Source organism: Anticarsia gemmatalis, chromosome 13 (genome assembly GCF_050436995.1).
Source record: "Anticarsia gemmatalis isolate Benzon Research Colony breed Stoneville strain chromosome 13, ilAntGemm2 primary, whole genome shotgun sequence".
NCBI lineage: Eukaryota > Metazoa > Arthropoda > Insecta > Lepidoptera > Erebidae > Anticarsia > Anticarsia gemmatalis.
In genome coordinates this window covers 3,055,746-3,073,274 of record NC_134757.1, presented here as the reverse complement: position 1 = coordinate 3,073,274, position 17,529 = coordinate 3,055,746, and the positions used below count along the sequence as shown (strand labels likewise).

The 17,529-nt window shown below is 34.8% G+C and overlaps 1 protein-coding gene across 1 annotated transcript; it reads right to left on the bottom strand.

Annotated features, from left to right (window-relative positions):
- Window positions 1-1,845: 1,845 nt before the first annotated feature.
- LOC142977592 (uncharacterized) lies at window positions 1,846-17,168 on the bottom strand. Its single transcript, XM_076121576.1, has 11 exons — window positions 16,990-17,168; window positions 16,799-16,910; window positions 15,102-15,233; window positions 13,504-13,565; window positions 12,655-12,811; window positions 11,951-12,119; window positions 11,330-11,512; window positions 10,493-10,640; window positions 6,574-7,326; window positions 5,560-5,656; window positions 1,846-5,144 (listed from the first exon to the last, which is right to left on the bottom strand). The coding sequence occupies exons 1-11, from the start codon at window positions 17,021-17,023 to the stop codon at window positions 4,952-4,954; spliced, it is 2,040 nt and encodes a 679-aa protein (XP_075977691.1). The 5' UTR covers window positions 17,024-17,168; the 3' UTR covers window positions 1,846-4,951.
- Window positions 17,169-17,529: the final 361 nt, after the last annotated feature.

The window sequence follows — 17,529 nt, the reverse complement described above, 5'->3', positions numbered from 1 at the left end:
GCAAAAAAAAAAGACTTTTGTAAATAATAACGAATATCGGTCAGCTGATCACCAAAACAGGATTTTAAGTTTTCTCAAAGAAGTTTAGCAGTCACATAATTTATACCGATCATTGATTTTTCCCACCCATTTCAAGTTGCAGGCCGTCAACAGTAATAACGGGGTCAATAAATAAATATATTGCAATTATAATTCCGTCACACAATGCCCTTCCTCATAAGCATATTCCCACGGATCGCGACAGGTGTGCTAAGGGAAGCAGCAGCGAACCATATTTACAAATATAAACCTTATCTTTATACGTGTAAAGTATATTTTTCATTGATTTGTATGTTCGAGGCCCTAGCTAGTTTTACGTAGTAAAGTTATCGTTGCGTTTAAATAAAGGTGTTTAGTTATCTACAACTATTTTGTAGATACGGGTGCTAAGTTGTTGCGAAGAAGGGTCCTTCCTATATCTATCCTTGTTGTCTACAAGGATTCGTACATATACTGTTGAATTCAACCTAATGAAGTTCCATATAGATTGCTTATCTAAGAACGCAAAAAATGTCCTTTTAACTTAATAGCTGCCGACACCTACTACCGAAACATAAATCTTTCGTCTCAAGTATCTCTTCACAAGTTGTTCCAACTTAAATAACAAGATAAACATCTTGGTCAAAGCAAAAACTTAATAAAAAGCCCCTTTTACTGACCCTTTAGAAAAAAACTCTCCATCTTGTGGGAAGTTTTCGCGAACGCATTTCTCAGTTTGGGGCCAATAAGTCTTTTGTGGCGTTACACCTTGACAGTGAGTGAGTCCATTGTGAGTTTATAAAAGGAAAAGATTACCGGTTCTTTTGTAAAAGGATACCACTTTGATTGTGGGAGTCAGTTTTAATGTATAGTTTTGTATTTTTGCTTATTATTTTATACGAAGTGAGGGGTTGAATTTGCGTGGGACGACAGCTGTCGATGATCATCGTCTGCCCAGTTGTAATCTCCATCAGCTGCTTTTTAGTTTGGACTGTGACCAGTAGTATTACTTACATACATGATGACTCTATTTGCGTAGGTATCGTGGTGATGACTGTAGAGATACGGATGTAGTATTTACTTCTTTATAAAATAATATGAATCCCATCTAACACATATTCTATAAAAAAAATAGCCAAAGCTCGATAGAGCTGCTTGTTTATCTCTAAAAAGTAATTCAATCTATAGATAAAACTGAGCCGAATCTTAGGTGCGTTTATGCAATTTCTTTATATAATGTGACTAGCTGACCCGCGCAACTTCGCTTGCGTCACATAAGAAAGAATGGGTCAAAATTTTCCCCGTTTTTGTAACATTTATTATTGCTACTCTGCTCCTTTTGGTCGTAGCGTGATGATATATAGCCTATAGCCTTCCTCAATAAATGGGCTGTCTAACACTGACAGAATTTTTCAAATTGGACCAGTAGTTCCTGAGATTAGCTCGTTCAAACAAACAAACTCTTCAGCTTTATAATATTAGTAAGTATAAGTATAGATATGACTGACGGTCAACATTTCTTACACGTTAGCGTATAATCAAACACTAAGAATCACCTGTGCCCGCTTACCAGATAACGAACATTTTAGCGTTCTAGTCCTATCCAGAGACTCTCAAATAGGGGCCCGTAAAAACGACGAAATGGTTTCGAAAAGGATGTTTCGGCAGTGTTGCTACGCGGTCTACTTGGCATTTGATTCCTCAACAAACCTTTTTTTGTGGAAGTAATATTTCTCAGAGCAGAGATAGCCAAGTTGTATAAGTTGGCACCTCCCGTCGATGGTTCGAACTCGAAAAAATTCAAAAGAACAATTAAAACACCAAAAAGAAGGAAGATTCAGTTTATTGTTATAGATAAATGACTAAAATGAATACAATAGAAACAAAAATAATATTTCACTGGTTGTAATCACAACTTCCAAGTGTATGTAAAAGTCTCGGTAGAGGGCGACACTTAGGCTTGTGACCACAACTAGTGATGTGACATAAAATGAATTAAAATATTCTAACACAAAGTGCAACATACATACAAGTTTTGCAAACTTAACTAAATTGTAGTGATGTACCAACTATCGAGTCTGTATCGATATAACATCGATTTCCGATTCGATTTGTTGTTACAAATAATCGATATTTCTATTAGTATTTACGTATCTACTAAAAATAAATGCATAGTAAATGCTGTGTTAGTTTGTTTATAACATATTAAGAACATTAAAGTTTTTTGTTCTTGCAATACTAATGGTAAATTTAAAATATCTTACTCAAGGTTTTATTGATAAAATATGGAAAAGAGAAATGCCGCAATAAGTTAATTTAATATGTAAAAAGACGTGATAATGTTGAGAAAATCGTTAGAAAACTGATATTTTCCTTTAGTCTAAAGAAATTTTACAATTTTTAGGCCTTAGTTTGAGTTTTTTAAAGGACGCGATTTAATTTATTTACTTATGTGTTAAGGGCCCATCATTTTGATCTTAAGTTTTTACCGACCCTCATACAAAAAAGGAAATAAATGAATAAAACCCAGGATAAGTGTTTAATTGATTTTCCCATACTCTATCAACAAAACTTTTACATTAACACTAACCATTTATAAACAACGCAAATATATTTTAACATATAATTTTTGGTAAATACTATCTGTTAATTTGAAAATGTCATACTTTAAAACTTATATAAACGTTATAATGTGACTAGGTATTCGTTCGACAATGCTTCTTAAACCAATTTGTAATTTACTTAAGCTATAGTTTAGCAAAGTTCTTTTAAATTAAAGCTTGCCTGATAAAATGTTTCAGTCTGATTATAATTTCAACATTATTTACGAAATAAATGACATAGCCTGAGCAATCCTACTCTCTTTCACGCAAATACTACTAAACCGATTGCGTTGAAAATTGGTATGTATAAAAATAGCCTATGTGTTATTCTAGGTTCAGCTACCTAGCTGAACCTAGAATAACACATAGGCTATTTTTATCCCGGAGTTCCCGAGGGATTGGGATTTACACAGGAAGGGTTTCCACTCGGACAAAGTCGCGGGCGGCCTCTATTTAAAGCATATAAGTGCCTGTTAAAATGTTTCAGTCTGTGATAATTATAATTTCAAACATTATTTAAGAAATAAATGGCATAGCCTGAGCAAGTTTGTTATAAATTTCTACAACTGTCGAACGAATATCTAGTCATCGCAAAAGTCTTATCAAAATAAAATGTATGTTATAACTAACAACTAATTCACTGGCACTGTTCTATCACAGAAATTGATTTGACACTTATATCTTAAGAATTTTAACACGAATATTTATGATATATAGTTTTTATTTCTAATAGGGTTAACACTGGCCACTTGACATGGGAAAAATGTTACCGATTCCTTAAAAATATTATAAAATGTGTAACCATTTTTTAAAGTTTGGAACGAAATGCAAAGGGCTATGACGCCGACCCGCCTTTGTGGGGGACTAATGGCCAGTTTCTTCATACATATTATTATTTAAAGTAACCGCTAAAGCTGACCTTTTCTTGACATTTGTTTAGTAAAAATAAATATGTTTCTTCATATAACTATCAGTAAATTCGTGACGAAACAAATTTGACTGCCATTTTTATTTTACCTTTATACTTGAGCTGTTATTTTTGATGAAAAAATTGGCTGTATATGTCATTACGGTTACGGTTTATGTATGCTGTCATTACCTAGGACCATGTAGCATGGGGACAGTAAAATGTTTAAGTTATTTATTTTAACTCGCCAGAAAGGTGTGATATGGCTAAGGCATTCGTCCCATTAGAATCCCATTCAATTATAACATGCTATGTTTTTTGATACTATAATACCAAATTTCAGCTGAATAGCTTTAGGTATTTTGAAACTGATTGTTATGCATTACCTAAGAATAATAAATTATTATTCAAAAGGTTTTTACTCATGCAAGGCAATGTAATATAAAATAATATGTGTATGTAGTACACTTTTACATGAAAATATTTGGTAAGGCCATAATGCAAGATGTTTGAAGGAAGATATTATTATATTAATATTATTGTCTTAAGTAGAAAAAGGCACATTCAAAGAATTAATTAAAGCATTAGTTTAAAGAAATCAAATAAAATAATCGTAAACTTATTTACATATTAGTAAATGCAGTTAAGATTAAGAATTAAAATTATATTTTAAAAACTATTTTACATAGTAATTATAAAATAAATGCAAAATTAAGTTTTTTTGGTATAAAATTATGTTACAAGTGAAAGGAATATACCGTCTACCCGCGGCTTTATATTTTGTAAATTTTCTTTTTTAAATCAGCCTTATTCAAGTAATTTTAGAAACAATTTGGTCTCTACCAACTTTTAAATGCGTATTTATTTATAAATTGACAAGCAATCCTAAAATATTCTTCATATTTTTACAAACAGGAGGCCAATTTAATATTACTCATAAAAAATTACTCAGAAAACTTTGTCAAAAAATACAACCACTTTTTTGTCTTGAAAATATCTTAATAGTACAATACTCGTTCATATAATATGAATTGATTGCTGAATATATACCATCATTGACATATAAAAGGTGACTTCAATGTCATATTACAACTTTACACATATTTTTTATCCAAACACCTATTTTATGCCAATAGCAACACACGTGATCAGTGTTGCCAGAATGAAATTATTTTCATGTTTTTTTAAAGCGAATCATTTCTATTATCGTCAGCTAACCGTATCGGAAAATTGTTTTTCCGATATAGTTAGACGATTAAAAACTAAGTTCAAAATGTTGGAGTAATTTTTTTACCAATCTATCAATATAATTATGATCATCATAAATGACCATAACAAGATCTTTTAAGACACTTAAAAAGTCCCATATACGATTGAGCACTACACAGCTGCACTCGGCTTACACATAATTTCCACACTTAATTCACATAGGCACATCGGCAACATACTCTATTCTGAGGAGTAGGTCCACAATCTCTTGTGCATGCAGCCAGCTCCAAGGCACGGTGTCTCGAGGACATGCGGGGCGCGCGCGAGTGCTGACTCCGTACAGCACCGACACAGCGCATATGAAGCAGAGCACCGCGAACACTTGGAACAGGCATTTGAATGACGTCCTGCAATTATACACTGTGGATGAGAGGTTGTTGTCAGAGATAAGGAGGGAAAGGATTCGGTTGGGATGGGTATTGGGATACAAGAACTACTTTTGGGTAAAATAATGATCTTACTGTCGATATTAATCCGATGATCCGCCATTGGATAGTCGCTTTAGATGACTTTACATAATAGACGAAATCGAGTTTTAAGGTAATTAAACTGTGTTACTCTGTGTCTTTTCACTCAGAAATCAATGGATTTTAAAGTGTCCAAATTGTGGATTTTGACAAAAGCTTTTAATTGGTGAGTCAAATTATAGAGCCTTAGAGTTTTACAGTATTGTGACCAATTGAATACCACCCAAACGTTTGGCTTATCAAACAAAATTCCTTAATTTTTATCGTACTAACATATTAATGGTTATACACTTACCAGAAGAATTTCCTGATACTACGGTGTGGTACGACCGCGTTTCGTTTCTCGCAGTCCAAGCATGGAACATCGGCTTGTGTAGCCACCGTCGATTGATCTACAATATACAAAGTAGATTAATTAACTTGTATGGAAGACAACTTGAATATCTATACTACTTATTATTAGTACTATTATACTAATACTAAACTTAATATACGGTATCTAAAATATCTGTAAAAGTACATAAAACATTTTTCTTAATTGATTACATGTTATCTAAGTACTAGTTCAAAATACAGAATTAATTTATTACAACATAAAATCACTACTTTTCGATAAATATTGTCGAAATTTATTTTTTCAGCAATATCTACAGATAGTGTTCAGTCTTTATTCTTAAACGCTACTTAGTCTACACAAATAACTATTATATTATTTACTAAACTTATATTAGATACTTATATTAATATATCCCAACATAAAAACAACAAACAAATATACCTAAAACACAAAACTGCTCAAACTAAAAGTGAACCGCCACCAATAGGACGACACACAGAAACAAAACGATGTAATACTCCGAAAAACATATCACACATACGACCTTTTGTCGTTAAAGAAAACTAAAGCTATACCGTGCACGTACACGTACACGTTTCATTACGGGATAATCAACGTATACCTCTAAACGATTGTACACATAATATTATAATGCGACGGGTCTTAAACACGATCGAAAATTAAAGGTTAGGATACCTTCTTCGTTTTCCCGACGCTTCGATCGAATTACATCAACAGTGGTCAACAAATAAGGTATCCTAACCTTTAATTTTCAAGATAAAGCCTCAGATAAAGGGTTTACAAAGAGCTGAACAGAACCAACCGGAATTGATAGTATAGACATGTTTTTTAAAACCTTTGATATCTCAAAAATATGTATTTGCTATGTTTCCTTTTTACATAAATACGGACAATTTAAATAACCATCACCAATTTCGGAGTATTACATAAAAAATCAGCAATAATGCGTACCACACATAGTTTTCACAGCGATATCATTGTCCAAGCTATCAAGCCTCGCCCTTTGCTTATCGCAAGCTGTCTCCAATATCCCAATCTTAGCTTGTAAACTCTTTATTATAGCTTGCAAAACACTATTCCTCTCGTTCCCTTCGTCAACAAACTTCTGAAGCACATTCAAATTACCTTCATATCTCTCCAATTCTTTTTGCATTTCAGATACGGTGCAATGAGACATATGTACGTCTCTTTCTAACTTAGCCGTATATTTATTTATCTTTTCACATTCTAGGCATTTTGAACTGTGATTGTTATTGTTTGACTCTTCATCTGTCTGAGTGTATTTAGGAATTTGAGCTTTAATGCACTTATTATAAGGTTTACATTGAGTTTGACTCGATATTTCATTTTTTTTAATGACATTATCTCTTTCAACATACTCAAAATCAGTTTGCATACCAAAATGTAGTTTATTTTCGCAATCAGTTTGTGTGCTTACTGTCGTTCCGAAATGTGCTTTAATGTCAAACATACAAGGTTCAATGTCTGTCTGCGTAGCCATCGCAGTGAAGGAATTATCAAATATTTTGTCGCAAGTGAACGAGTCGAGATGTTTGTCGTTAATACTGTTGATGCCTGAGTGATTGTGCCGCGATACGTTGCAGAAACTGAGCCTTATCTCGTCGAACAACGACATGTTTGTCGATCTACCCTGGTCTTCCTTTAATGCGTTTATAAACGACTCTTCGTCTAGGATACGGTTGTCTATGAATATGAAACAATTGTTATGTTGGTTAGAAGTAAGGTCCTATTCAAATATAAGTTTTCACTGCTGTGGTTAACAAAAAAAATACTTCTGTAACGGGTTTCCTTGCTTAGTTTTCTTTAGCTGACGACCAGTTTCTTTATCAAAAGTAAAAGCCCTTTGGCTATACAGGGTGTAAACGACAGCCTACCGAAAACGAAAAAAAATGACTTTAGACACGATTCTGGTGCTTATGGCGTTGAAAATTTTCATCGGTTTTTTCTTGATTTTTCCGATTTTTTATGCGTTTTTTTTTATTTTTTCTGGTATTACTTCGTTAATACTACACAATGCAACATGAATATGAAAAAAAAACCGTCATATTACTGTTTTTCACAAAAAACAGCAATGGTTAATCCATTGCTGTTTTTTGTGAAAAACAGTATATACAGGGTGTAAATGACAGCTAACCGAAAACTTTACTGGTAAGTTTGTGACACTGTATGCGCGAAATTTACTCCAACGATATTTCTCGGAAATGATTGGTTCCCGAGTTAGTCATTTTTGAGCGTTCAATGTATAGTGAACAACGCGATGTATCTCCGCGCATGCCTACGAGATTTCTGGCGGCGGCGGCGCGCTGAGCGACGACATGTCGCGACGCGTCGTAGGTACGTACGCGTACCACCACGTCTATGCGCTCACTAGTATGCAACGCTATCATTGTACAACAATCTTATGTATCGTTTATGGTATCGTAAGTAGGCCCGTATGTTACAATAGCTCATAGTAAAATTGTAAGTAGGTAGGTACCTACTTGGCTTACGTGAAATCAAACAATAATAGCAAAACGTAACCAATAATAAGGAAGTGCTAAAACAAATTGTTATCAATGTCTATCAACACGCAATTACTTGGTGTATGACGAGAGTTTGAGTACCTTTGGATCCGGACATACAGGTGCAGATCACGCCGTGCACTCCCACGTGGTTCACCATACATAACACATCAACATTTCTTCCTATTTACGAACACAACTGCACTTCGAAAACAATAACAACAAAAATAATAACAATAAAAACACTAACAACTCAAAACCGGAACAATAACAAGTAATAATAAACAACAGTTCACACACGACACGACGAATAGGACATAACGAACGACACCGGTGAAGAGCTTCCGTCTTCCGCGAGCGAATTGCTCGAACTATTAATCAAAGAGAGCCGCCGGCGCATCTCCGCTCACTCGCACCGCCCCTCGCCCGCGCCACCCGCTCCCTCCGCGCCGTCCGCGCGCGCGCCGCCGATTTGGTGACGAGCGACGAGTTAGGATCCCAGCGAGAGATTAGATTCAATAAAATATTGATGTGGCATTACTATTTTTACTTGTAACAGTTGTTACTCGTTGTTGCATTGTAGTTTTATTCAAATACCAAATAACATTACAAACATTATTGATGTAAGTTTAAAATACTTTGATATTTATAACATAAAATCAGATTAAAGTACCTAAATAAAATAAACACGAAACGTTTATTTAATTAAACCATAAAATTGTAGGTACATAACAATGATAACAATCAATATCCATTAATATTCTTATCAGAGAAACTAACTTATCATAATTCATAATCCCCGGAGAATTGCTTAGCATCCATTTTGCCGTATCCCATCTATGTAACATCCACGCGCGGTCGCGGCGTCACGCGTCAGTACGGCCATCTACTTTTCGAGTCGCACCGCGCTTGTATGAAGTATGAATGAGCGTGTAAATATCGAATAAAATTTTGCAAGAACAAATGGAACAAAGCGACAATACATGTTAAATTGTTTATTAGAGATTTTTATAGCGCTAAAGAATATCAATAGGATTTTTTGTCGTTCTGTATGTATTTGTACGTGTAATAATAAGATATCACACATTTTAAATCTTATGAATTTACCTTTTATCGGAGAGCGGGATAATTACCTATGTCATTTTCATTTTTAACATAGAACAAATACTCAGTAACGCTGCATACTAGTGAGTGTGAGGGTGACGGCTGTGTGTGTAATCGTATCTGTGTGGCGCGCGTAGGTACGCGGCGTGGCGTCGACCGTCGCGGCCGCCGCCGCGCCGGCGCGGTGTCGTTGGCCGAACAGCTGATAGCAAATTTATACGTTGTTTTAATCCATTGCTGTTTTTTGTGAAAAACAGTAATATGGCGGATTTTTTTCATATTCATGTTGCATTGTGTAGTATTAACGAAATAATACCAAAAAATGTAAAAAAAAACGCATAAAAATTCGGAAAAATCAAGAAAAAAGCGATGAAAATTTTCAGCGCCATCAGCACCAGAATCGTGTCTAGAATCATTTTTTTTTCGTTTTCGGTAGACTGTCTTTTACACCCTGTATAAAGGGGTAAAGAAAAATTACAGTCAAATTAGTTTCTTCACAGTTTAACTGATAGTTTTATGAAGAAAGAGATTTGCCTTTATTACAAAAAAAAGTCAAGTAAACTTCAATGGCTTTACCGGCTACTTTAGATTTGTATGAAGAAACTGGCCGTGATAGCCATACCAAATTCTGTTTTCTGACAACCACAGCAGAAGCAAACATCACTTATATATTCGCATAAACCTTTTATTGACGTAAATGTGTAGGTAACAAAGAGCTTCAGCTTATAAGCATTGACAACACAAGAGACATTACAAATCTAGATGGCTATAAATAATGATCATTATGAGGTGATTCTTTTATATATCTAAGAGCCTAGTGTTAGTTATTTTATCGATGGATTTGTGTTTATAGGAAAGTAGAACAGAAGGTTCCATTGGCGCGTCTAGCCAAATATATGAGAATCAAAAAATTCGATATAATTCAGGTTTGAGCGATAAAGACGTCTTAAAGGAATTTAATGATAAAATTCCCTAGGCACTCAGATAAGTTTAAAAGAAGTTAAAAGTGTACGAATGTGATCATACACATTCATAAACTATATTCCTTCTTTTGCTTCACGGCAAAATAATTTTCTAGGAGTCACTGCAATCTCTGTCTACTCCCATGTGAATAAGACGTCATTTTATGTAGGTAAACATTTTCCCAGCTATTAAAAATAAGTTCATAGCATTAACTAAACAATAATATGTTTTCCAAGTTAATATGTATATTAAAAAGTATGGTAAGTAAATAATAAGTATACCTTGTGAGAATCTGGAGTCAGCGTTAAGACTATCAAGTGCGGTGAGCATCTGATCCTCCGTGTAACTGATGTCGATGCTGCGGTCCATACGCAGCTGTGTCTGGTTTGACTTGTTCAACATGTCTTTTAGTTCCATCTCCAATAATACCTGCACAAAATAGTGAAGAAAATAAGCTTAGAGTATTTGATCATTTCGTGAGAGGATAAGTAAACAACAGCCGAGCGCATCGATCTTTGAGGTTGAGTTACGCTTACCGAGGTTGCTCTATGGATGGGTGACCATATTACAAATTCCGAATCTCTCGGTGTTTCGGAAGGCAAACAGTCGTCAGTAGCTTGAAGTCTGACAACTAGTCTTACATAAAGGTATCGAGTTATGACCCAGGTAACTAGGTTGTGGAGGTCCGATAGGCAGTCGCTCCATAATAAATACTGGCATTCAGCTGCATCCGGTAAGACTGGAAGCCGAGTCCAACATAGTTTGAAGAAATCCTTGGCTGATACATAAATTGTTGCTCTGTTCTATCCTTTTTGCCTCTCGTACTTTTATTAATTCCTTTCATTTTTTTTAAATTTAAAATGACAACTTCCGCACTAAGAATTGCTCTTTTGTCGCGGGGACTTTTACAAACATACAAACAACAGACACAAGGCACAACCGAAACAATTATTTGTGGATCGCACAAATAATTGTTGCGTGTGGAATCGAACCCACGACCTCCCGACGCAATGGTTGCGGCGTGGTAACTTAAACCACTGCGTCACGGAGGTAGTAATACCTAGTCTATTTAGGTATCTAACAATAGTCTTTTGTGACCGCTAGAAATAAAACACTACCTTTTCCTTAATCATCTGCTGTACAAACTCCTCCTGGTCCTGCAGCCTGGCGGACAGGTCGGCGTGCTCGGCCTTCAGCGCCTCGTTCTGTTCCAACAGCGCCGACTGACGCGTTGCGTACATCTCGTTGATACGGTGACACTCCGCTTTGGACTTCGATAGTAACTCTTGAAGGGTTAGTTTCTGAAAGCGAGGATTTATATTTAAATTATTGATTACCATAAGGCATATGTTTTAAGTTTATTACGAATATTATATGTTTGTAAGAGTACACGAGACACAAGCAGTGAATCAGGGAGTTAATTAAAAAACAAAAAAACTAGAAAGATACTGGGTACTTTAACAACATTGTTCATCAATCAGCATATATCTTAGGATGATAAGTAATCTCTTTGCATGTGTAACCGCGGAAAAAGCTATAAAGTTAGTATACCTAAGACAGTACAGTCGATGCAATTCGGTCGAAACAGCGGCCAGCAAATAAATAACGTATCGTAAACTTTTAAATTCACATTACGTTTAATACCCGCCAAGCAATTTAATATTATTATTAAATTATCAAATCTCGACAGTTTACAAACATTTAAGTCACATACTCAATAAAATTAGGTAAAAGGTTACCTCGTTCTCCAAAGTAGCGACTTGTTCCCCCATAATTTTGTTCCTACGTCGGTAAGTCTCAGCGTCGCGCCGCGCCTCGTCTAGCGCCCGGTCGCTGGCACACAGTCGCTCGCACACCTCCTCATAGTCGCGCCGCACGTCCGTCAATGTCATGTTTTCTTCACGCAACCTGCATTTACAAGATAGATTATTAAATAAAGAAAATGGAATTATAATATGTATTCTCTATAACAAAAGGGGATTTTATAATAATGCATAATGGGAGTTTATGTACGCGTTTAGGTATGTGTAAAAGTCAGTGTATGTGGGTATACTAGAGAATATAAAAATTAAGCCTTGTGATCTAACTTTCTATGGGGAAAGGACAAATGATCAGTGAATGAAAATGTAACCACGTAATAATACAAATATTTTTGAGACTATTATTACGTTTTTATTTTGTTAAATTCACTTGAACTTGCCCAAACGTTTTCATGAACTTCATTAAGCTGTAAAACTTTTGGACCTACTATTCTGTATTTAAGGACTATAAAGCGTTTGTGTGATGTGCACTGTGTACTTAAAATAAGTGCGTACAAGACACAAAACGTGCACGCAAATATCGTGCAACAATATATTTTAACATAAGTCGTGTACCTATTTATTCAAACCTAAAGAACAAAATTGGTTGATCTTATTTCATATAATAATATGTAAGTACTTACATATTAAGATGAGCTCTTAATGAGTCACGTTCAGCAGTCAAAGCGGCGAGAGCTTCCTCGTGCTGTCGGTCAGTGAAGTCGAGCTGAGAGCGCAGCTGATGTGCGAGGTGCGCCTTCTCACGCAACTCACACTGTAGCTCTTCTAGCAGCTGGAAGCCTGGTACATAAAAACATTATTAGTAAAGTTTGATAATGATAAATCTTCAAAGGTTAGTATCTGAATACTCTTCTATAGTAACCATTGAGTTTTACTTGGCATCTGTAGTAAAAGCAAATCTGTTTCTAAGGCTGGTTTTATAGCTACGCTGTCAGACGCGCCGTTGAGCAGCGCGCGTTTGAAAAGCGCACGGTCCGCTGTAAAACGAGATTAACACCGCGCGTTTCGCCGTACCGGCGAACAGCGCGCGTTTAATGAACGCGCTGCTCGAGCGCGTGGCTATAAATCACAACTACTACCCCCATACAAATCCAAACGCGCGCGCTTCAGCCGCGCTGTCGAAACGCGTAGCTATAAAACCAGCCTTAATAAAACTATCGGTAAATTCGTGAAGAAACAAACTGACTTGAACAACTTGACTATAGTTTTTCCTTTATTAAGTATATCTTAGCTGTTACTTTTGATGAAGTACCTGACTGTTCAACATAAATCGTCATTAGTTAAATGTCTTGGCAAAAGCGTGTCTACTGCTGTGTTGGTGTACTGTCTTGTTGTATGTGTTTATATTCAGATTGTGTCTAGGTTCCTTTATAATTTATTCATAAATAAAGACTATATATACGAGTCTTTGGCTATTAAAAAATTTGTAAATCAATTTTAAAATAAATAAGTAATAAAATGAGAAACCTTACCATCAGTCGATATGCCTGAATCAGAATCCTGTGGCGCCTGTCCACTTTTTAACAAATTAAAACTGTAACAAAAACAAAAATCTATCAGTTTTGGTTAAGCATTTCAGTACAAATTCGTCACTACGTAAACAATTTCAAACCTATAACAGAAACCCGTATGCATATAATGCATAATCTATATTTATATGATAAGTTTGTTTGCACTCACTAATCTGTGGGACTACCAGTCCAACTAGGAAAATATTTATTGCATATTATAATACGATATCAAACTTCATGATCAAGAGACTGTCTAAATTCACACCACAACCAATGAGAGGTAATAATTAAATAAATATTATTGGACAACTCACAAACAGTCATTTGATACAAAACTAAGCAGAGCTTGTACTATGGTAACCAAATAACTGATAAACATACTTATATACTTCTAAATACATACTTTTATAGATAAATTAACAACGAGGCTAAGAGCTCATCACACAAAAAAAAATTGTGCAATTTGAACGAATGAACGAGAGAAACTGCAGTGTTTAACTGTTATCATAAATCTATTATCTCAAATTACATTATCAGTCAGCTCAATGCAAAGGATTAGTTTTATCAGAGTAATCTATACTAATATTATAAAGCTGAAGAGTTTGTTTGTTTGTTTGAACGCGCTAATCTCAGGTCCAATTTCAAAAATTCTTTCAGTGTTAGATAGTCCTTTTATTGAGGAAGGCTATAGGCTATATGACATCACGCTACGGCCATTAAGAGCGGAGTAGCAACGAAAAATGTTACAAAAACGGGGAAAATTATGACCCATTCTCTCTTATGTGACGCAAGCGAAGTTGCGCGGGTCAGCTAGTCTGTAAATAAATAATAATGCATTACAATGAGTTGTTGTGTGTACTGAATGTTTGTTTACACAGGAAATGAGTTCACTTGTTATGTTTGACTGTTGATGTACGGTGCAAATATTTGACTGGAAGTAATAATATCATTGATACAGAATTTAGTCTAGTTTGCAAATGTATTAATATTGTTAAATATTGTATGTTTATGAAGTGAGGTTTTCAATTTAAAATAACTCTATAAGACTCCTACAATATTCTAAATTTTGCAAACTTTTCTACAACTATTCTCTTTTCATGAATTAATGTGAAATGTGAATGAATTAATTATCAGTTACTCTAATTTAGAAGAAAATATTGAGATGAAAACTCGTATGCTTAAAAGTTGTTTCACTAATTGGCCATAGTTAAACGATCCAACCCACACAGACGTAGTTTCGAGATATTTAACTTTTAAGTTCAGATCACTAACTTTGGGGACTAACTCGGGACTATAACTTCATGGTGGGTTTGAATTTTACTTGGATTGTTTTCGAGATATTAAAATTTTAACTTCAAGGAGTGTTTTGGTATACATAACTCATTTTACCCATAGTGTGGGTTGGATCCTTTCCATTTAACTATGGCCAATTTCTATAGAGCATGCAATGTTCCAAACCCACACTTGGCCCGCGTGGTGGAGTCAAGGCCTAAACCCTCCTTATTCAGGATGACCCATGCCCGGAAAAGTACAAATTAAAAAAAATTATGCATGCTCACCTTTCATCTAAGTCCACTTTAGACTTCTGGTTCTCACTGTATTTGTGCAGTGTCTTAGCCAACATAGTCACTGATATCTCTGGATTGTCCTCATCTGGGTCCAGAAGGGATTTCAAGTAGCTGTATTCAGCCCTGAAAATTATAACATCAATTAAAATATATCAGCAATGCTTTTCGTCCAACTATGTTTTAGTTGGATTCAAGTCTCACCAGATGCAGCTGGAGACCAGTATTTTACACAAGCTTCTTTATACTGTTTACATAACAAATATGGAGGTTTCTACAATTGTGTGTTTGAAGGAAAAGTTGTCATTAATTATATTATTCAATAACTGTAACTTTCCTACGTTGCATCATTTTCCTGATAATCATAACAAACAAAACATGTAATGTTTTGTATAAAATTGAGCCAATGGGAAGTTAAAAATTTGAATTAAAATATACCTGATCTGATACTGAAACTTATTAAATTGTATCACAGGTAACTTTTTTTTTTTTTTTTTTTTTTTTTTTTTTTAAAAAGACAACTCCCGCACTAAGAATTGCTCTTGTGTCGCGGGGACTTTTACAAACATACAAACAACGGACACAAAGCACAACCAGACCCGAAACAATTATTTGTGGATCGCACAAATAATTGTCCCGTGTGGGAATCGAACCCACGACCTCCCGTTGCTGTGGTATCGGCGTGGCGACCTAAACCACTGCGCCACGGAGGTAGTCATACTTAACTACTATTACTCGTACTACATAACTTAAAGCACTTACAACTTACTTACCTAGCCAAAGACACACTTAAGTCTCATTCATTTTTTAAAATTTTGCTTGGTTCCTAGTACTGAAACCCAATTAGGAACCAGTACACTAATAAATAACGTATTTTTTTAAAATTCCTTGATAATAATATACACTATGTTGCCACAGTGACTAGATCTATAACAATGATCATTTTAATAAGGCAGTATTATATTTATATTGAAATAACCATAGTGTACAACACCTATCCACATTGGAATTCACACAAAGGATTCTCAATAAAATAGTATACTGTTTATTATCCTACTCAGGTACATAACATACATACAAGGAAATTGTTGGAGGTCAACAGAGGTCAATGATCTATTGTGAGTAAACATTAGACCTGCTTGGTAATTGTAACTTGACCTATTTGGAGTTCAAACTGTTTAGAGAGGGGATAGTGGTCACAGGAACTTAATGGTAGTTAAGATTGGGAACACACTTGTTCTAGTTGTTAGGTAATTAGTTTAAATTGTTAGGAGTAATTAAATATTGTATGTAGTTTTAAGTCATTAAATAATGAATAGCATGAAATTATTTAATGACTGTATTTATGGATAGTTTCTGCAGTACTAGAGATACAATAAAGATAAATTAAGATAATATTACAATAATATGAATATTATAGAGATTTGTGGTTTGAGTAGTTAGTTAAAAGGATGAATACAAGCTCTGTTACTCACACAATTTTAACTGTATCACAATAATTAACAATTGAACATAAAACACTGTATTTAAGTGAATAATACCACTAGTTATAAGTCTAAATCAACAGCAAAGCTTACAAACATTTCAGTACCAGGAAGTGCTCGAACCAAGCTATTTCTGAACACAAACACACAATTCTGTCAGCACATAAACAAATCTCGTTTACAAATAATAAAGACAATAAATCTCACTTGTTAGTTTTCACGAAAGGTGCGAATTTGTCCATCAATGCATCGACACGCAACGTGCCCGTACTCTCGGCGCCACAATAGTCAAATATTTGCAGTGCCGTCACGTAATACTCTGGAAAAGGACTATAATTAGTAAATACTCTAATAAACTAAACACCAATGCGGAGTTTTAATAATAAACAGTTTATTACCGTCAGCACTCAGTCCCGATCTATTCAAACTCATTGTGTCGTTTGTCTGGAAATACACGCCGATACACGAGAATTATTACATTAATTACAATTTCCAGATGAAATACACCACGCGCGTGTGTTAACGGTCAGTATTGTTTGTTTTTCATTAGCTAAATAAATTCGTTACACTAGAGCGGTGTACAAAAATAGTTTCCAATAAAAACCGTTTAACGTTTCAAGTGATGTAGACGTGATTAACGTATTTCAAATTTTATCGACATCGATAAGAAATGTCACACAAGGTATTTTTTTTTTTTTTTTTTTTGTTATTCCGTTTTACGGCTCTGTGATCTAGCACTTTTGAGCCTGAAGTATTTATGAAAATTATAATCTGTGGTTATATCGAAGTAATGGTATTGGTAATGAAATTAAATAGTGGTTGGTAAAATCTTGGGTTCTTCAATAGTTCTTTTAAGTCTCTCGGAAATTTGGGATCCAGATTCTGTAGATTATCTATTAATAATAGCCTGTCTATTGCGAATTGACGACATTCAAAAA

Bases quoted from the DNA above. Each gene is read 5' to 3' on its own strand.
- LOC142977592 (XM_076121576.1), bottom strand. From the start codon at position 17,023: ATGAGTTTGAATAGATCGGGACTGAGTGCTGACG. The intron at 16,911-16,989 runs GTAATAAACTGT...GTCCTTTTCCAG, and splicing joins ATCGGGACTGAGTGCTGACG to AGTATTACGTGACGGCACTG. The intron at 11,513-11,950 runs GTAACCTTTTAC...CCTCGCTTTCAG, and splicing joins TCGCTACTTTGGAGAACGAG to AAACTAACCCTTCAAGAGTT.